The sequence below is a fragment of the Triticum aestivum genome, chromosome 1B (genome assembly GCF_018294505.1).
Source record: "Triticum aestivum cultivar Chinese Spring chromosome 1B, IWGSC CS RefSeq v2.1, whole genome shotgun sequence".
Lineage (NCBI taxonomy): Eukaryota > Viridiplantae > Streptophyta > Magnoliopsida > Poales > Poaceae > Triticum > Triticum aestivum.
Window position 1 is genome coordinate 125,454,754 of NC_057795.1, and position 16,956 is coordinate 125,471,709.

A 16,956-nucleotide genomic window follows, 5' to 3' on the forward strand; every position below is an offset into this window, starting at 1 on the left:
TGATGTTTATTATGTTTATGCATCTTGTTTACTTAGAACGACGGTAGTAAATAAGATGATCCCTTATAATAATTTCAAGAAAGTGTTCCCCCTAACTGTGCGCCGTTGCTAAAGTTCGTCGTTTCGAAGCACCACGTGATGATCGGGTGTGATAGATTCTTACGTTCACATACAACGGGTGTAAGACAGTTTTACACATGCAAAAACACTTAGGGTTAACTTGACGAGCCTAGCATGTACAGACATGGCCTCGGAACACAGAGACCGAAAGGTCGAACATGAGTCGTATGGAAGATACGATCAACATGGAGATGTTCACCGATGATGACTAGTCCGTCTCACGTGATGATCGGACACGGCCTAGTCGACTCGGATCGTGTAACACTTAGATGACTAGAGGGATGTCTAATCTGAGTGGGAGTTCATTAAATAATTTGATTAGATGAACTTAATTATCATGAACTTAGTCTAAAACTTTGCAAATATGTCTTGTAGATCAAATGGCCAACGCTCATGTCAACATGAACTTCAACGCGTTCCTAGAGAAAACCAAGCTGAAAGATGATGGCAGCAACTATACGGACTGGGTCCCGGAACCTGAGGATCATCCTCATAGCTGCCAAGAAAGCATATGTCCTAGAAGGACCGCTAGGTGAAGCACCCATCCCAGAGAACCAAGACGTTATGAACGCTTGGCAGTCACGTGCTGATGATTACTCCCTCGTTCAGTGCGGCATGCTTTACAGCTTAGAACCGGGGCTCCAAAAGCGTTTTGAGCAACACGGAGCATATGAGATGTTCGAGGAGCTGAAAATGGTTTTCCAAGCTCATGCCCGGGTCAAGAGATATGAAGTCTCCGACAAGTTCTACAGTTGTAAGATGGAGGAAAATAGTTCTGTCAGTGAGCACATACTCAAAATGTCTGGGTTGCACAACCGCCTGTCCCAGCTGGACATTAACCTCCCGGACGAGGCGGTCATTGACAGAATCCTTCAGTCGCTCCCACCGAGCTACAAGAGCTTTGTGATGAACTACAATATGCAGGGGATGGTGAAAACCATTCCTGAAGTATTTTCAATGCTGAAGTCAGCAGAGGTAGAAATCAAGAAGGAACATCAAGTGTTGATGGTCAATAAAACCACTAAGTTCAAGAAGGGCAAGGGTAAGAAGAACTTCAAGAAGGACGGCAAGGATGTTGCCGCGCCCGGTAAGCCAGTTGCCGGGAAGAAGTCAAAGAATGGACCCAAGCCTGAGACTGAGTGCTTTTATTGCAAAGGGAAGGGTCACTGGAAGCGGAACTGCCCCAAATACTTAGCGGACAAGAAGGCCGGCAACACTAAAGGTATATTTGATATACATGTAATTGATGTGTACCTTACCAGTACTCGTAGTAACTTCTGGGTATTTGATACCGGTGCCGTTTCTCATATTTGTAACTCAAAGCAGGAGTTGCGGAATAAGCGGAGACTGGCGAAGGACGAGGTGACGATGCGCGTCGGGAATGGTTCCAAGGTCGATGTGATCGCCGTCGGCACGCTACCTCTACATTTACCCACGGGATTAGTTTTAAACCTCAATAATTGTTATTTAGTGCCAAGTTTGAGCATGAACATTGTATCTGGATCTCGTTTAATACGAGATGGCTACTCATTTAAATCCGAGAATAATGGTTGTTCTATTTATATGAGAGATATGTTTTATGGTCATGCCCCGATGGTCAATGGTTTATTCTTAATGAATCTCGAACGTAATGTTACACATATTCATAGTGTGAATACCAAAAGATGTAAAGTTGATAACGATAGTCCCACATACTTGTGGCACTGCCGCCTTGGTCACATTGGTGTCAAGCGCATGAAGAAGCTCCATGCTGATGGACTTTTAGAGTCTCTCGATTATGAATCATTTGACACATGCCAACCATGCCTCATGGGCAAAATGACCAAGATTCCGTTCTCCGGAACAATGGAGCGAGCAACCAACTTATTGGAAATCATACATACCGATGTGTGCGGTCCAATGAGCGTTGAGGCTCGCGGAGGATATCGTTATGTTCTCACTCTCACTGATGACTTGAGTAGATATGGGTATGTCTACTTGATGAAACACAAGTCTGAGACCTTTGAAAAGTTCAAGGAATTTCAGAATGAGGTAGAGAATCAACGTGACCGAAAGATAAAGTTCTTACGATCAGATCGTGGAGGAGAATATTTAAGTCACGAATTTGGTACACACTTAAGGAAATGTGGAATCGTTTCACAACTCACGCCGCCTGGAACACCTCAGCGTAACGGTGTGTCCGAACATCGTAATCGCACTCTATTGGATATGGTGCGATCTATGATGTCTCTTACCGATTTACCGCTATCATTTTGGGGATACGCTCTAGAGACAGCTACATTCACTTTAAATAGGGCTCCATCTAAATCCGTTGAGACGACACCGTATGAATTATGGTTTGGGAAGAAACCTAAGCTGTCGTTTCTAAAAGTTTGGGGATGCGATGCTTATGTCAAGAAACTTCAACCTGAAAAGCTCGAACCCAAGTCGGAAAAATGCGTCTTCATAGGATACCCTAAGGAAACCATTGGGTATACCTTCTACTTAAGATCCGAGGGCAAGATCTTTGTTGCCAAGAACGGATCCTTTCTGGAAAAAGAGTTTCTCTCGAAAGGAGTAAGTGGGAGGAATGTAGAACTCGATGAAGTACTACCTCTTGAACCGGAAAGTAGTGCAGCTCAGGAAAATGTTCCTGTGGTGCCTACACCGACTGGAGAGGAAATTAATGATGATGATCAAGGTACTTCGGATCAAGTTGCTACTGAACTTCGTAGGTCCACAAGGACACGTTCCACACCAGAGTGGTATGGCAACCCTGTCCTGGAAATCATGTTGTTAGACAACGGTGAACCTTCGAACTATGAAGAAGCGATGGCGGGCCCAGATTCCAACAAATGGCTTGAAGCCATGCAATCCGAGATAGAATCCATGTATGAAAACAAAGTATGGACTTTGACAGACTTGCCCGATGATCGGCGAGCGATAGAAAACAAATGGATCTTTAAGAAGAAGACGGACGCGGATGGTAATATTACCATCTATAAAGCTCGACTTGTCGCTAAGGGTTATCGGCAAGTTCAAGGGGTTGACTACGATGAGACTTTCTCTCCCGTAGCGAAGCTGAAGTCCGTCCGAATCATGTTAGCAATTGCCGCATACTATGATTATGAGATATGGCAGATGGACGTCAAAACGGCATTCCTTAACGGGCATCTTAAGGAAGAACTGTATATGATGCAGCCGGAGGGTTTTGTCGATCCTAAGAATGCTAACAAAGTATGCAAGCTCCAGCGATCCATTTATGGGCTGGTGCAAGCATCTCGGAGTTGGAACATTCGCTTTGATGAGATGATCAAAGCGTTTGGGTTTATGCAGACTTATGGAGAAGCCTGCGTTTACAAGAAAGTGAGTGGGAGCTCTGTAGCATTTCTCATATTATATGTAGATGACATACTTTTGATGGGAAATGATATAGAACTTTTGGACAGCATTAAGGCCTACTTGAATAAGTGTTTTTCAATGAAGGACCTTGGAGAAGCTGCTTACATATTAGGCATCAAGATCTATAGGGATAGATCGAGACGCCTCATAGGTCTTTCACAAAGCACATACCTTGATAAGATTTTGAAGAAGTTCAAAATGGATCAGTCCAAGAAAGGGTTCTTGCCTGTATTGCAAGGTGTGAGATTGAGCTCGGCTCAATGCCCGACCACGGCAAAAGATAAAGAAGAGATGAGTGTCATCCCCTATGCTTCAGCCATAGGATCTATTATGTATGCCATGCTGTGTACCAGACCTGATGTAAACCTTGCCGTAAGTTTGGTAGGAAGGTACCAAAGTAATCCCGGCAAGGAACACTGGACAGCGGTCAAGAATATCCTGAAGTACCTGAAAAGGACAAAGGACATGTTTCTCGTTTATGGAGGTGACGAAGAGCTCGTCGTAAAGGGTTACGTCGATGCTAGCTTCGACACAGATCTGGATGACTCTAAGTCACAAACCGGATACGTGTATATGTTGAATGGTGGAGCAGTAAGCTGGTGCAGCTGCAAGCAGAGCGTCGTGGCGGGATCTACATGTGAAGCGGAGTACATGGCAGCCTCGGAGGCAGCGCATGAAGCAATATGGGTGAAGGAGTTCATCACCGACCTAGGAGTCATACCCAATGCGTCGGGGCCGATCAAACTCTTCTGTGACAACACTGGAGCTATTGCCCTTGCCAAGGAGCCCAGGTTTCACAAGAAGACCAGGCACATCAAGCGTCGTTTCAACTCCATCCGTGAAAATGTTCAAGATGGAGACATAGATATTTGCAAAGTACATACGGATCTGAATGTCGCAGATCCGTTGACTAAACCTCTTTCGCGAGCAAAACATGATCAACACCAGAACTCTATGGGTGTTCGATTCATCACAATGTAACTAGATTATTGACTCTAGTGCAAGTGGGAGACTGTTGGAAATATGCCCTAGAGGCAATAATAAAAGGATTATTATTATATTTCCTTGTTCATGATAATTGTCTTTATTCATGCTATAATTGTATTATCCAGAAATCGTAATACACGTGTGAATACATAGACCATAATATGTCCCTAGTGAGCCTCTAGTTGACTAGCTCGTTGATCAACGGATAGTCATGGTTTCCTGACTATGGACATTGGATGTCGTTGATAACGGGATCACATCATTAGGAGAATGATGTGATGGACAAGACCCAATCCTAAGCATAGCACAAGATCGTGTAGTTCGTTTGCTAGAGCTTTTCCAATGTCAAGTATCTTTTCCTTAGACCATGAGATCGTGTAACTCCCGGATACCGTAGGAGTGCTTTGGGTGTACCAAACGTCACAACGTAACTGGGTGACTATAAAGGTGCACTACAGGTATCTCCGAAAGTGTCTGTTGGGTTGACACGGATCGAGACTGGGATTTGTCACTCCGTATGACGGAGAGGTATCTCTGGGCCCACTCGGTAATGCATCATCATAATGAGCTCAAAGTGACCAAGTGTCTGGTCACGGGATCATGCATTACGGTACGAGTAAAGTGACTTGCCTGTAACGAGACTGAACGAGGTATTGGGATACCGACGATTGAATCTCGGGCAAGTAACGTACCGATTGACAAAGGGAATTGTATATGGGATTGCTTAAATCCTTGACATCGTGGTTCATCCCATGAGATCATCGTGGAACATGTGGGAGCCAACATGGGTATCTAGATCCCACTGTTGGTTATTGGCCGGAGAGCTGTCTCGGTCATGTCTGCATGATTCCCGAACCCGTAGGGTCTACACACTTAAGGTTCGGTGACGCTAGGGTTATTAGGAAGACTTGTATGTGATTACAGAATGTTGTTCGGAGTCTCGGATGAGATCCCGGACGTCACGAGGAGTTCCGGAATGGTCCGGAGGTGAAGATTTATATATGGGAAGTTGTCATACGGTCACCGGAAAGTTTCGGGGGCATATCGGTATTGTACCGGGGCCACCGGAGGGGTTCCGGGGGTCCACCGGGAGGGGCCACCTCACTCGGAGGGCCTCATGGGCCGTAGTGGGCAGGGAACCAGCCCTTGGAGGGCTGGGCACCCCCCCTTGGGCCCATGCGCCTAGGGTTGAGGGGGAAACCCTAGTGGGGGCGCCCCCCTTGCTTGGGGGCAAGCCCCCTCCCTTGGCCGCCCCCCCCCATCTAGATCTCATCTAGAGGGGGCCGGCCCCCTTCCCCCGTCCCCTATAAATAGAGGGGCGAGGGGAGGGCTGCACACAACATCCAAGGCGCAGCCCCTCCCCTCCCCAACACATCTCCTCCTCCGCGTGAGCTTGGCGAAGCCCTGCCGGAGATCTGCCACTCCATCACCACCACGCCGTCGTGCTGCTGTTGGAGCCTTCTTCCTCAACCTCTCCCTCCTCCTTGCTGGATCAAGGTGCAGGAGACGTCATCCGCTCCGTACGTGTGTTGAACGCGGAGGTGCTGCCCGTTCGGCACTTGGTCATCGGTGATTTGGATCACGGCGAGTACGACTCCATCATCCCCGTTCTCTTGAACGCTTCCTCTCGCGATCTACAAAGGTATGTAGATGCACTCCTATCACTCGTTGCTTAGATGAACTCATAGATGGATCTTGGTGAAACCGTAGGAAATTTTTTATTTTCTGCAACGTTCCCCATCACCGCTTAGATATGGAGATCGAGGGCTCCAAACACTTGCAAGTTCTTTGCTTGGCTGGTGGCGAGGAACCGATGTTGGACGGCCGATAGATTGCAAAGAAGACAGCTCCCACACCCTTCGACATGCCCATTTTGCGACCAAGCTCAGGAAACTATTGATCACTTGCTATTGGGCTGCGTGCCAGCGCGACAAGTGTGAACCAGCATCACCAGCGCTTGGGGTAAACCTACCTGGATGCCAACCGTGGATGTCAACTTGGTGCAATGGTGGACATCTCTCAGCCCGCAGAAGCAGTTAAGGAAAGAGACATGGACCGTGGTGACGCTTGTCGCATGGATGATATGGAAGCACAGGAACGACATCGTCTTCAATGGTGCTTCCCCCTCGGCGGACGTCGTGATTAGGAGGATCGAGTTTGAGGGTCAATATTGGAGGGCCGCGGGTTTACTTTGGGAGCAAGGCTCTCTCCCATGTACGGTCAATAGGTTGGGTAGTGGCGAGTGATCCACATGTGGATCTTCTTGGCTTTCTAAGCCGTGGCTAGGTTGTAATGAATGCTCTGCCTATTATGGGCCCTTCTATCTATGCTTCTGATGACGCATCCTTGAAAAAGAAAATACCACACCATCACATCAACACATCATAATTCAAATAATTCAAATTCTACCAGGCATCTCAATCACTTTTGAAATTTATATCTTTATTTTCCATATATTTATTTTCAAATTCATTATTTTTGGAGGCGCAACACCATGCGCTATCATGTTCTAGTTACTACAAATAAATTACACCAATCTTTGCAAACATGTTATGAACTATGATTACATGAGTACAAGCCAATGAGCCAAGTATGCAGTTAAGCACGCAAGAATGCAGTTCTTAGGGAGTATATAATTCCGTTGTGTTACTCTCTTGTGCATATCTATATGAGTATACTATATATATGGTCTCTGGATGCTTAGTCCATGGAGTAGCAGATCTGCTTGAAAGCCCGGACGTGTTCGTCATCGAGCGCCATGAAGAGGTCGACACCGCCCTTGGGGTCGCACGACGGCACGAAGATCATTATTCCTTCGATGGGCAGGTCCGGCGGTAGGAACGCGCAGGGCGGCCCGCAGCCAAAGTCGAGGTCGTGGAACCGGAATCCGAGCCAGCTATCAATCTCCAGGTCAGGGCAAAACATTGTGCCTGGCGTCGCAGCCGTCGACGCCAGCTCCTCGCCGCCGTCTTCAATCCAAGGTTTTGGTTACCAGTCGAAATTTCAAGATTTCCCATGGTTACCACGTATTTCCGTGCCCCTCGGTAAATCGTCATACCGAGCAAAAAATACCATTTTTTTGAAATTTTTGAATTTAAACACTCGATTTACAGTAAGGTATGTAGGGTCTAATTAATGCAATGAAAGTTGGTTATGGCATGTTGGTAGCAACCTAGTTCCTGTTTTGAGAGGTCTCTGGTTTGAATATTCGTTCATTTTCTTATTTGAATTCAAAATTCAACTATAAAATTCGCTCGAAATATTCTCGGTATTTGTCGGTATTTCTCGGTAACCGTGGTAACCACATTTATCAGTCCCCCTCGATAAAATTACCTCATTCGGTAACCAAAACCTTGCTTCAATCACGCCGCGCTCCGCCTCCCCGAAGTCGATAAACGACTGGATGTACTCGTCGTCGACGAGCGCGACGGCGTCCCGGATGGCGCCGACCACCGCTGGGTAGCTGCTGGACAGGAGGTCCCGAACCTGCATCCTCGGGAACGCCCAGAGCACCATGTTCCCGAAGAAGTCCATGGGCACGGAAGGCTTTGCGCGGCCGCGGCAGTTGACGGCGACCCTCACCTGCGTGAAATCATCTGGCGCCAGATCCCGCGCCGCCGTGATCTTCTTCCACGCGTGCGCAAGGAGGCACTGGAACGTGCTGCAGCGCGTGCCCACACGGGCCTTGAGGTCGGCGACGAACTCGTCCGGGAAGTGCACGGCCAGGTTCTTGATCCTGTCCATGGAGAGGACACCATACGAGTGGCTCCAACTGAGCTCGCCCTTGAATTCGATATTCCGGTGATCATGCGCCGGCGTCGGTGGGCTTCGGGGGACAACGGTGGCCGAGCGATCGACGAACGGCGACATGAGGACTGCCGAGTCGGTGCGGACGGCGCTGGCCCACGCGGTGTAGAAGACGCTCATGGACTGACCGTCGGCGACCTGGTGATGGCAGGCGGTGCCGATCACCAGACCGCCGCACGCGTACCTCGTCAGCTGCGCCTGGAAGATGGGCGCATTCGCACGTTCCTGAGACCCAAAAGTGTCAAAATCATCAGCATGGTTTCAACCCTACAGTACTGATATCTGATGTGCTTTATGTTACGTGTAGAAATTCTTATTTGGACGTGTAAAAATACTCTGCATCTCATCACCTTTTCGGCCTTCGGGTAGAGCTCGTTGATGTGCGCGGACACGTCGTGCGCCAGCGCGTCGGCAAGGTCCGCGTCCGCGGTGGCCTCGAGAACGAGCACCCCGGCGTCGTTGAGGTGGAAGCACTTCCGGCCGTGGTCGTCCGCAGCGAACCTCCCGGCGAGGTGCGGGAACCTGGCGACGGCGGCGACGAGGCCGGCCTTGAGCGCGTCGTTGGTCGGCGCCGGTGCGTTCCACGCGAAGACGGCCGGGATGTAGCCGTCCGTGGAGGCGCGGTCGAAGACGGTGAGAGGGACCTTCTTGCCGCCGCCGCGGGCCGAGTCCCGTGAGGGCTCGAGCACCGTTCTCTGCGTGATCTCCACCGTCACTGCCATTGCTGGAGCACCCAAGCTAACTAATGCTCGTGTGTGTTTGTTTTGTGTGGCTCGTTGTGTTGTGTGGGTCGTTGGGTTAGCGTAGGTTAGCGTGTGCATGTATATATAGGCGGTGGGATTTTTTGGCGCCAGCCGGCCAGTCGGAATACCCTCGAAGGTAAGTTAATAGGTTGGCTGGTTAGTCAAAATTTGGGTTGGTAACGTTGACGCCACGAGCACCAACCCCGGGCGTGCGTGCATGTGGCTGCTCAATTTTCTGGCTAACGGCGCAAAGGTGATTTGTAAGCGCGTGGCATACCAAGAGAGTGGTGTTCGTACTCGTACGTACGAACATTCCCTGTTGAATTCTCGGCCTTCCGACAACAGTCTCCTCTCCGCGTCTTCTTCAACCTTGGCCAGCAAGTTCTGCCTCCAAAATAAATACTAGGTTTTCTAAACGAACCTCATCCACACAGCATGTAAGTCTACGGCAGGTTTCATTATTTAGTTGTGGATGAACTACCTTGAAGTTGCGCGTAGATGTTCAACCATAACTAGACCCAACTGAAAGACTAGTATGTAGTGACTGGATCGAACTTCAGCCAAACTTAGTGGCGCCTATGGGTTTCGGGGACTATATATGGAATTAGCGGAGCTACCTTAAACATACGGTGTATAATTCGTTTTATTTCGTTGCACTCTTAAATATCAGTGATGATAGCATGATGTGTTTGATGCATCAAGTAAGGACAAAAAGCACAAGATTAAGCATCTCCAGTACACGATTGTTGATTGGTTAGTCAACGGTGTAATATCTTGGTAGGTAAGATCATATCTACCTAGGTGCCCAGGTGCATGATCAGGCCGGTAGTAGTATGGACTAGCTAGATGGACCAACGCTGATCTCTTGGGTGCACGGTCATGGATAGTAGTATGGATTAATAGTTCGTCTAATTCACATTTAGATGTTTTTTTTGTCTAATTCACATTTAGATGTTTTTTAAGGATGTCACACTACCAGAATTTACCCAATTGCCGACGGCCAAATCTATGGCCGTCGGCATAGATGGATGTATACCGACGGCCCAGGTCAGGCTGTCGGCGTAGAAAAGCCATCGGCATACACAAATCTATGCCGACGGGGGCCGTCGGCACAGATCAGCCGTCGGCATCCAAGTCAATATGCCTACGGCGGCCGGCGGCATAGAGGCGGTCGTCGGCGTATCTATGGGCCCAGCTACCCGGGCGGCGACATCCTTTGACGTCACGAAGCGGGGCCTAACAGTGGCCGTCTGCATAGCTATGCTGACAGCAAGGCCGTCGGCATAGCTATGCCGACGTCATCGATCCGCGTGATCCACCACGTCAACGATCTGAAACGATCACCGGTCCGTGGGGTGGCATATCTATGCCGTCGGCATAGGTCTGGCCCATGGACAGTGCCACGTCATCGATCCGCGCCATACGCCACGTCATTGATCCAGGGCTCTACCCTTCCGTGGCTGCGGCTATGCCGACGGAATAGCCGTAGGCATATATTTCTAATTTTTTTTTATATTTTATTTATTTTCTCTTTTTTCCTTTTTATTTTTTCCAAAATAATTAGATTAACTTAAATGTGCCTTATGTACAGAAAACATATCTCGATTATATATATATATATATATATATATATATATATATATATATATATATATATATATATATATATATATATATATATATATATATATATATATATATATCGATTGCCCCATCACGGGCGTCGCTTCCGTTGTGTTACGGAGAAGGGAGACGGGACGGGGTACCTTGGGGGTAGCAATGCCGCCAGGTGTTGCGGTGGGCCCTCCTACGGTTGTGGAAGCATGGTGGCAAGCGCAGGCACCCAGCACGCGGCTCCGGGGTGTGCCCCTCCCCTCATGGGCGTCGCTGCCGCCGTGTCCCGGAGGGGGAAAACGGCAACGTCGGGCCGACACAGAGGGAATCTTGGGGTGGGTTGGGCTGGGATTGTGTTGGGGGTGTAGATATGGGCTGGGCTATGACAACCAGGTGAAAAGGTCCACCGGTCAAACCCCGTCCGGCGAAAGTCAAAGGGCTAGACCCGGCGGTCATCTGTGTCAGGGTTAGACGGGACGGTGTACCTGGGGGGGGGGGTAGCAATGCCGCCAGGTGTCGCGGTGGGCCCTCCTACGGTTGTGGAAGCCTGGTGGCAGGCTAGGGCACCCGACACGCGGCTCCGGGGTGTGCCCCCCTCACGGGCGTTGCTGCCACCGTGTCACGGAGGGGGGAAACGGCCACGTGGGGCCGACACGGAGGGAATCTTAGGTGGGTTGGGCCGGGACGGTGTTGGGGGGTCTAGCTATGGGCTGGGCTATGACAACCAGGTGAAAAGGTCCACCGGTCAAACCCCGTCCGGCGAAAGTCAAAGGGCTAGACCCGATGGTCGTCTGTGTCAGGGTTAGACGGGACGGGGTACCTGGGAGGGTAGCAATGCCGCCAGGTGTTGCGGTGGGCCCTCCTACGGTTTTGTGGACACATGGTGGCAGGCGTAGGCACCCGACACGCTGCTCAGGGGAGTGCCCCCTCACGGGCGTCGCTGCCGCCGTGTGCCGGCGACGGTGCCGTCCGTGAGGGGGGGCACACCCCGGAGACGCGTGCCGGGCGTTTGTAACCGCCACAACACTTCCAGACATGTGAGAGGCCGTCTACGTAAGATTTGGCGGCATGAGCGCCACCGGAGGCCGCCAGCCACATTCGTAGACACGCGGAGAGCAATCCGCGTAGAGGGAAGTGTTCAGATACTTCTCCATCACCAAAAATTATGAAAAATTACCGTCTGTCCTACAACACAAGCGCCCACGTCGTGTAAAAATTTCATGATTTTATCGCGCTCCGAGTATTCAATAATATTCACGCTGCATCGTTACCGCAGAACGTCTACTACCGTGTCATCGCCATCCGTGAGAGGGGCCACACCCCGGAGACGCGTGCCGCCTCTTCGGACATGCCACCACACCATACGACATGTATGAGGTCCCGGTGCGATGCTCCGGTGGCATTGCTACCCCCCAAGGGCCCCCGTCTCGCCTAACCCTGTAGCGTTTGACCACGGGATCTAGCCCTTTGACTTTGCACGGACGGGCTTTGACCAGTGGACCTCTCCACCCGGTTGTGTTAGGTCAGCCCATAGGAACACTTTGGAGAAACATCCGGGCCAGGCCCACAGCAAGATCCCCTCCGTGTAGACCCGACGCGTCCGTTTCCCCCCTCCAGGTGCCGGCGGCGGCGCCGTTCGTGAGGGGGGGGCACACCCCGAAGACGCGTGCCGCCTCTTCGGACATGCCACCACAACACCCCGCATGTATGAGGTCCCGGTGCGACGCTCCGGTTGCATTGCTACCCCCAAGGGCCCCCGTCCCCCTAACCCTGTAGCGTTTGACCACGGGATCTAGCCCTTTGACTTTGCACGGACGGGCTTTGACCAGTGGACCTCTCCACCTGGTTGTGTTAGGTCAGCCCATAGGAACACTTTGGAGCATCATCCGGGCCAGGCCCACAGCAAGATCCCCTCCGTGTAGACTCGACGCGTCCGTTTCCCCCCTCCAGGTGCCGGCGGCGACACCGTCCGTGAGGAGGGCCACACCCTGGAGACGCGTGCCGCCTCTTCGGACATGCCACCACAACACCCCGCATGTATGAGGTCCCGGTGCGACGCTCCGGTGTCATTGCTACCCCCCAAGGGCCCCCGTCCCGCCTAACCCTGTAGCGTTTGACCACGAGATCTAGCCCTTTGACTTTGCACGGACGAGCTTTGACCAGTGGACCTCTCCACCCGGTCAGCCCATAGGAACACTTTGGAGCATCATCCGGGCCAGGCCCGGTCAACCCAGTGGACCTCTCCACCCGGTTGTGTTAGGTCAGCCCATAGGAACACTTTGGAGCAACATCCGGGCCAGGCCCACAGCAAGATCGCCTCCATGTAGACCCGACGCGTCCATTTCCCCCCTCCAGGTGCCGGCGGCGGCGTCGTCCGTGAGGGAGGCCACACCCCGGAGACGCGTGTCGCCTCTTCGGACATGCCACCACAACACCCCGCATGTGTGAGGTCCCGGTGAGATGAAACAGTGGCATTGCTACCCCCAAGGGCCCCCGTCCCGCCTAACCCTGTAACGTTTGACAACGGGATCTAGCCCTTTGACTTTGCACGGACGGGCTTTGACCAGTGGACCTCTCCACCCGGTTGTGTTAGGTCAGCCCATAGGAACACTTTGCAGCATCATCCGGGCCAGGCCCACAGCAAGATCCCCTCCGTGTAGACCCGACGCGTCCGTTTCCGCCCTCCAGATGCCGGCGGCGGCGCCGTCCGTGAGGGGGGGGGCACACCCCGGAGATGCGTGCCGCCTCTTCGGACATGACACCACAACACCCCGCATGTATGAGGTCCCGGTGCGATGCTCCGGTGGTATTGCTACCCACCAAGGGCCCCCGTCCCGCCTAACCCTGTAGCGTTTGACCACGGGATCTAGCCCTTTGACTTTGCACAGATGTGCTTTGACTAGTGGACCTCTCCACCCGGTTGTGTTAGGTCAGCCCATAGGAACACTTTGGAGCAACATCCGGGCTAGGCCCACAGCAAGATCCCCTCCGTGTAGACTCGACGCGTCTGTTTCCCCCCTCCAGGTGCCGGCGGCGGCGCCGTCCGTGAGGAGGGCCACACCCCAGAGACGCGTGCCACCTCTTCGAACATGCCACCACAACACCCTGCATGTATGAGGTTCCGGTGCGAAGCTCCGATGGCATTGCTACCCCCCAAGGGCCCCCGTCTTGCCTAACCCTGTAGCGTTTGACCACGAGATCTAGCCCTTTGAATTTGCACGGACGGGCTTTGACCAGTGGACCTCTCCACCCGGTTGTGTTAGGTCAGCCCATAGGAACACTTTGGAGCAACATCCGGGCCAGGCCCACAGCAAGATCCCCTTCGTGTAGACCCGACGCATCCGTTTCCCCCCTCCAGGTGCCGGCGGCGGCGCCGTCTGTGAGGGGGGCACACCCCGGAGACGCGTGTCGCCTCTTTGGACATGCCACCACAACACCTCGCATGTATGAGGTCCCGGTGCGATGCAACGGTGGCATTGCCACCCCCCAAGGGCCCCCGTCTCGCCTAACCGTGTAGCGTTTGACAATGGGATCTAGCCCTTTGACTTCGCACGGACGGGCTTTGACCAGTGGACGTCTCCACCCGGTTGTGTTAGGTCAGCCCATAGGATCACTTTGGAGCAGCATCCGGGCCAGGCCCACAGCAATATCCCCTCCGGGTAGACCCGACGCGTCCGTTTCCCCCCTCCAGGTGACGGCGACGGTGCCGTCTGTGAGGGGGGGGGGCACACCCCGGATACGCGTGCCGCCTCTTCGGACATGCCACCACAACACCCCACATGTATGAGGTCCCGGTGAGACACTCCGGTGGCATTTCTACCCCCCAAGGGCCCCCGTCCCGCTTAACCCTGTAGCGTTTGACCACGGGATCTAGCCCTTTGACTTTGCACGGACGGGCTTTGACCAGCGCACCTCTCCACCTGGTTGTGTTAGGTCAGGCCATAGGAACACTTTGGAGCAACATCCGGGCTAGGCCCACGGCAAGATCCCCTTCGTGTAGACCCGACTTGTCCGTTTCCCCCCTCCAGGTGCCGGCGGCGATGCCGTCCGTGAGGAGGGCAACACCCCGGAGACGCGTGCCGCCTCTTCGGACATGCCACCACAACACCCCGCATGTATGAGGTCCCGGTGCGATGCTCCGTTGGCATTGCTACCCTCCAAGGGCCCCCGTCCCGCCTAACCATGTAGCGTTTGACCACGGGATCTAGCCCTTTGACTTTGCACGGATGGGCTTTGACCAGTGGACCTCTCCACCCGGTTGTGTTAGGTCAGCCTATAGGAACACTTTGGAGCAACATCCGGACCAGGCCCACAGCAAGATCCCCTCCGTGTAGACCCGACGCGTCCGTTTTCCCCCTCCAGGTGCTGGCGGCGGTGCCGTCCGTGAGGGGGGCACACCCCGGAGACGCGTGCCGCCTCTTCGGACATGCCACCACAACACCCCGCATGTTTGAGGTCCCGGTGCGACGCTCCGGTGGCATTGCTACCCCCCAAAGGCCCCCGTCCCGCCTAACCCTATAGCGTTTGACCACGGGAACTAACCCTTTGACTTTGCATGGACGGGCTTTGACCAGTGGACCTCTCCACCCGGTTGTGTTAGGTCAGCCCATAGGAACACTTTGGAGCAACAACCGGGCCAGGCCCACAACAAGATCCCCTCCTTGTAGACCCGACGCGTCCGTTTCCCCCCACCAGGTGCCGGCGGCGGCGCCGTCCGTGAGGTGGGGGGCACACCCCGAAGACGCATGCCGCCTCTTCGGACATGCCACCACAACACCCCACATGTATGAGGTCCCGGTGCGATGCTCAGGTGGCATTGCTACCCTCAAAGGGCCCCCGTCCCGCCTAACCCTGTAGCGTTAGACCACGAGATCTAGCCCTTTGACTTTGCACGGACGGGATTTGACCAGTGGACCTCTCCACCCGGTTGTGTTAGGTCAGCCCATAGGAACACTTTGGAGCAACATCCGGGCCAGGCCCACAGCAAGATCCCCTCCCTGTAGACCCGACACGTCCGTTTCCCTCCTCTAGGTTCCGGCGGCGGCACCGTCCGTGAGGGGGGGGGGCACACCCTGGAGACGCGTGCCGCCTCTTCCGACATGCCACCACAACACCCCGCATGTATAAGGTCCTGGTGCGACGCTCCGGTGGCATTGCTACCCCCAAGGGCCCCCGTCCCGCCTAACCCTGTAGCGTTTGACCACGAGATCTAGCCCTTTGACTTTGCACGGACGGGCTTTGACCAGTGGACCTCTCCATCCGGTTGTGTTAGGTCAGCCCATAGGAACACTTTGGAGCAACATCCGGGCTAGGCCCATAGCAAGATCCCCTCCGTGTAGACCCGACGCGTCTGTTTTCCCCCTCCAGGTGCCGGCGGCGGCGCCGTCCGTGAGGGCGGCACACCCCGCAGACGCGTGCCGCCTCTTCGGACATTCCACCACAACACCCCGCATGTATCAGGTCCCGGTGCGATGCTCCGGTGGCATTGCTACCCCCCAAGGGCCCCCGTCTCGCCTAACCCTGTAGTGTTTGACCACGAGATCTAGCCCTTTGACTTTGCATGGACGGGCTTTGACGAGTGGACCTCTCCACCCACTTGTGTTAGGTCAGCCCATAGGAACACTTTGGAGAAACATCCGGTCCACGCCCACAGAAAGATCCCCTCCATGTAGACCCGACGCGTCCGTTTCCCCCCTTCAAGTGCCGGCGGCGGCGCCGTCCGTGAGGGGGGCCACACCCCGGAGACGTGTGTCGCCTCTTCCGACATGCCACCATAACACCCCGCATGTATCAGGTCCCGGTGCGATGCTCCGGTGGCATTGCTACCCCCCAAGGGCCCCCGTCCTGCCTAACCCTGTAGCGTTTGACCACGGGATCTAGCCCTTTGACTTTGCACGGACGGGCTTTGACCAGTGGACCTCTCCACCCGGTTGTGTTAGGTCAGCCCATAGGAACACTTTGGAGCAACATCCAGGCTAGGCCCACAGCAAGATCCCCTCCGTGTAGACTCGACGCGTCCGTTTCCCCTCTCCAGGTGCCGGCGGCGACGCCGTCCGTGAGGAGGTCCACACCCTGGAGACGCGTGCCGCCTCTTCGGACATGCCACCACAACACCCCACATGTATGAGGTCCCGGTGTGACGCTCCGGTGGCATTGCTACCCCCAAGGGCCCCCGTCCCGCCTAAACCTGTAGCGTTTGACCACGAGATCTAGCCCTTTGACTTTGCACGGACGAGCTTTGACCAGTGGACTTCTCCACCCGGTTGTGTTAGGTCAGCCCATAGGAACACGTTGGAGCAACATC

General features: G+C 53.4%; 1 protein-coding gene across 1 annotated transcript; it reads right to left on the reverse strand.

The window, feature by feature from the left end:
• Positions 1-7,124: 7,124 nt before the first annotated feature.
• Positions 7,125-9,073, reverse strand: LOC123088041 (tryptamine hydroxycinnamoyltransferase 2). The gene is made up of 2 exons (XM_044510191.1): positions 8,646-9,073; positions 7,125-8,520 (listed from the first exon to the last, which is right to left on the reverse strand). Exons 1-2 carry the CDS (start codon positions 9,015-9,017, stop codon positions 7,726-7,728), a joined length of 1,167 nt encoding a protein of 388 aa, XP_044366126.1. The 5' UTR covers positions 9,018-9,073; the 3' UTR covers positions 7,125-7,725.
• Positions 9,074-16,956: the final 7,883 nt, after the last annotated feature.